The following is a 1,383-nucleotide window of genomic DNA, read 5'->3' as shown; positions in this document are numbered from 1 at the left end:
GCGAGTCCTTTGGCTTCCCAAGGGCAAACAGAGGAGCGATAAGAGGTGAAAGGGGCGTTAGTGTGGCCTCCCTCCCCCAGCTGCAGAGTCCCCCTGTGCACCCCAGCACGCCCTTGCCTCCCAGCGCTCCCCCAAGAAGGGAAATGGGTCATTTCAGCTGCTTTTTTGCCAGAAATAGTGAAAACTAAGGCAATCGCTGGCCTCTGAGTCCGTCCTTGCCGCCTTCACTCCCAGCAGAGACCTGAGATAACGCCAGCGCTACCAGACCCAACATCCCCCCCACGCAACCGGCCCTTTGCTCCGCTTTATTTCCCACGTATGCAAAGTGCCCCCCCGGGATGTGGGGGGCTCAGTCGCGGGGGGGCTGGCAGTCCCGGCAGTCCCTCATCTCCTCGGAGTAGCTCTCCACCTGGATGGTGGTGGTGTGGAAGTGGAAGGTGCCCTGCAGCCGGGCGCTGGCCTCCTCCAGCACCTCCTGCGCGCTGGCACCCGCGTCTGCAAGGAATAAGGACGGAGGGGATGTCAGGGTGTGGGTGAAGCCCAAATCTCCCAGCCCGGGGAGCGACACTCACTGATGGCGATGTGCACCGAGAGCAGCGGCTGTGCTGCCGTCAGCGCCCAAATGTGGAGGCTGTGCACGGCCTCCACCCCCCCCACCGCCAGCAGCGTCTCCCGCACGGCGTTGAAGTCCATCCCTTTTGGGGTACCTGTGAGGGGAGAGAGCCACGGGTGCTGGACGGACAGGGACTGAGGCACCCATGGGTGGCTCCGTGGCCCCGATTCCCCCCCCAGGGGTCCCTACCCTCCATGAGGACGAGGAGGACGTCGCGGAGGATGGTCAGCGTTGTCCCCAGCACCAGTGCAGAGAAGAGGAAGGTGCAGATGGGATCCACGTACTTGTACTCGGGCTGAGGGGGGGTGGGAGATGGTGAGGACCCTACAGTGCCACCACTCTATCCCAAAACCCCATCAGTACCAACAGGTGGGACACAGCCCCATCTGTCTTGCCCCTGTGCCAGGCCAGGGCTGGCTGAAGCTGCTGTCCCCGTGTCCCCAGCGTCCCCTTTGCCTCCAGTGCCCCCAGACCTTAAAGAAGATAATGTAGGATGCAATGAGGACTCCGAGGCTCTGCCCCCCACGTGCACGAAGGCGGCGCGGCCACTGGCATTGGGCTGCTCACCCCCTGCTCCGTGGCTGTGCCCGTGCCCTGTCTGGTGCAGGGCCACTCCCATCCTGCAAGCAGGGCAGTGGTGACACCCCTGGGGACACTGGGTACAGAGATGGGGGACACTGGGGGAGAGCAGGAGCCGTCTGTACATACACAACATTGACAGCCACGGCGCAGGCGGAGGTGATGAGCATGACGCTGCCATCAATGTCGTA

General features: G+C 63.4%; 1 protein-coding gene across 1 annotated transcript in view; it reads right to left on the bottom strand.

Annotated features, from left to right (window-relative positions):
* Positions 1-349: 349 nt before the first annotated feature.
* SLC30A2 (solute carrier family 30 (zinc transporter), member 2) overlaps positions 350-1,383 on the bottom strand; it is a gene marked incomplete at its 5' end in the record, with an annotated part of 1,114 nt that continues 80 nt past the window's right edge. The window contains 6 exon segments of the mRNA XM_010186534.1: positions 350-495; positions 573-707; positions 803-908; positions 1,087-1,130; positions 1,133-1,233; positions 1,322-1,383. The exon segment at positions 1,322-1,383 is cut by the window's right edge and continues 80 nt beyond it. Of these exon segments, the coding sequence (XP_010184836.1) occupies positions 350-495; positions 573-707; positions 803-908; positions 1,087-1,130; positions 1,133-1,233; positions 1,322-1,383 (594 nt within the window).

This window comes from Mesitornis unicolor, unplaced genomic scaffold (assembly GCF_000695765.1).
Source record: "Mesitornis unicolor isolate BGI_N332 unplaced genomic scaffold, ASM69576v1 scaffold30686, whole genome shotgun sequence".
NCBI lineage: Eukaryota > Metazoa > Chordata > Aves > Mesitornithiformes > Mesitornithidae > Mesitornis > Mesitornis unicolor.
Note: the sequence above shows the minus strand (reverse complement) of the source record. Positions and strands in the feature narration are given on the sequence as shown.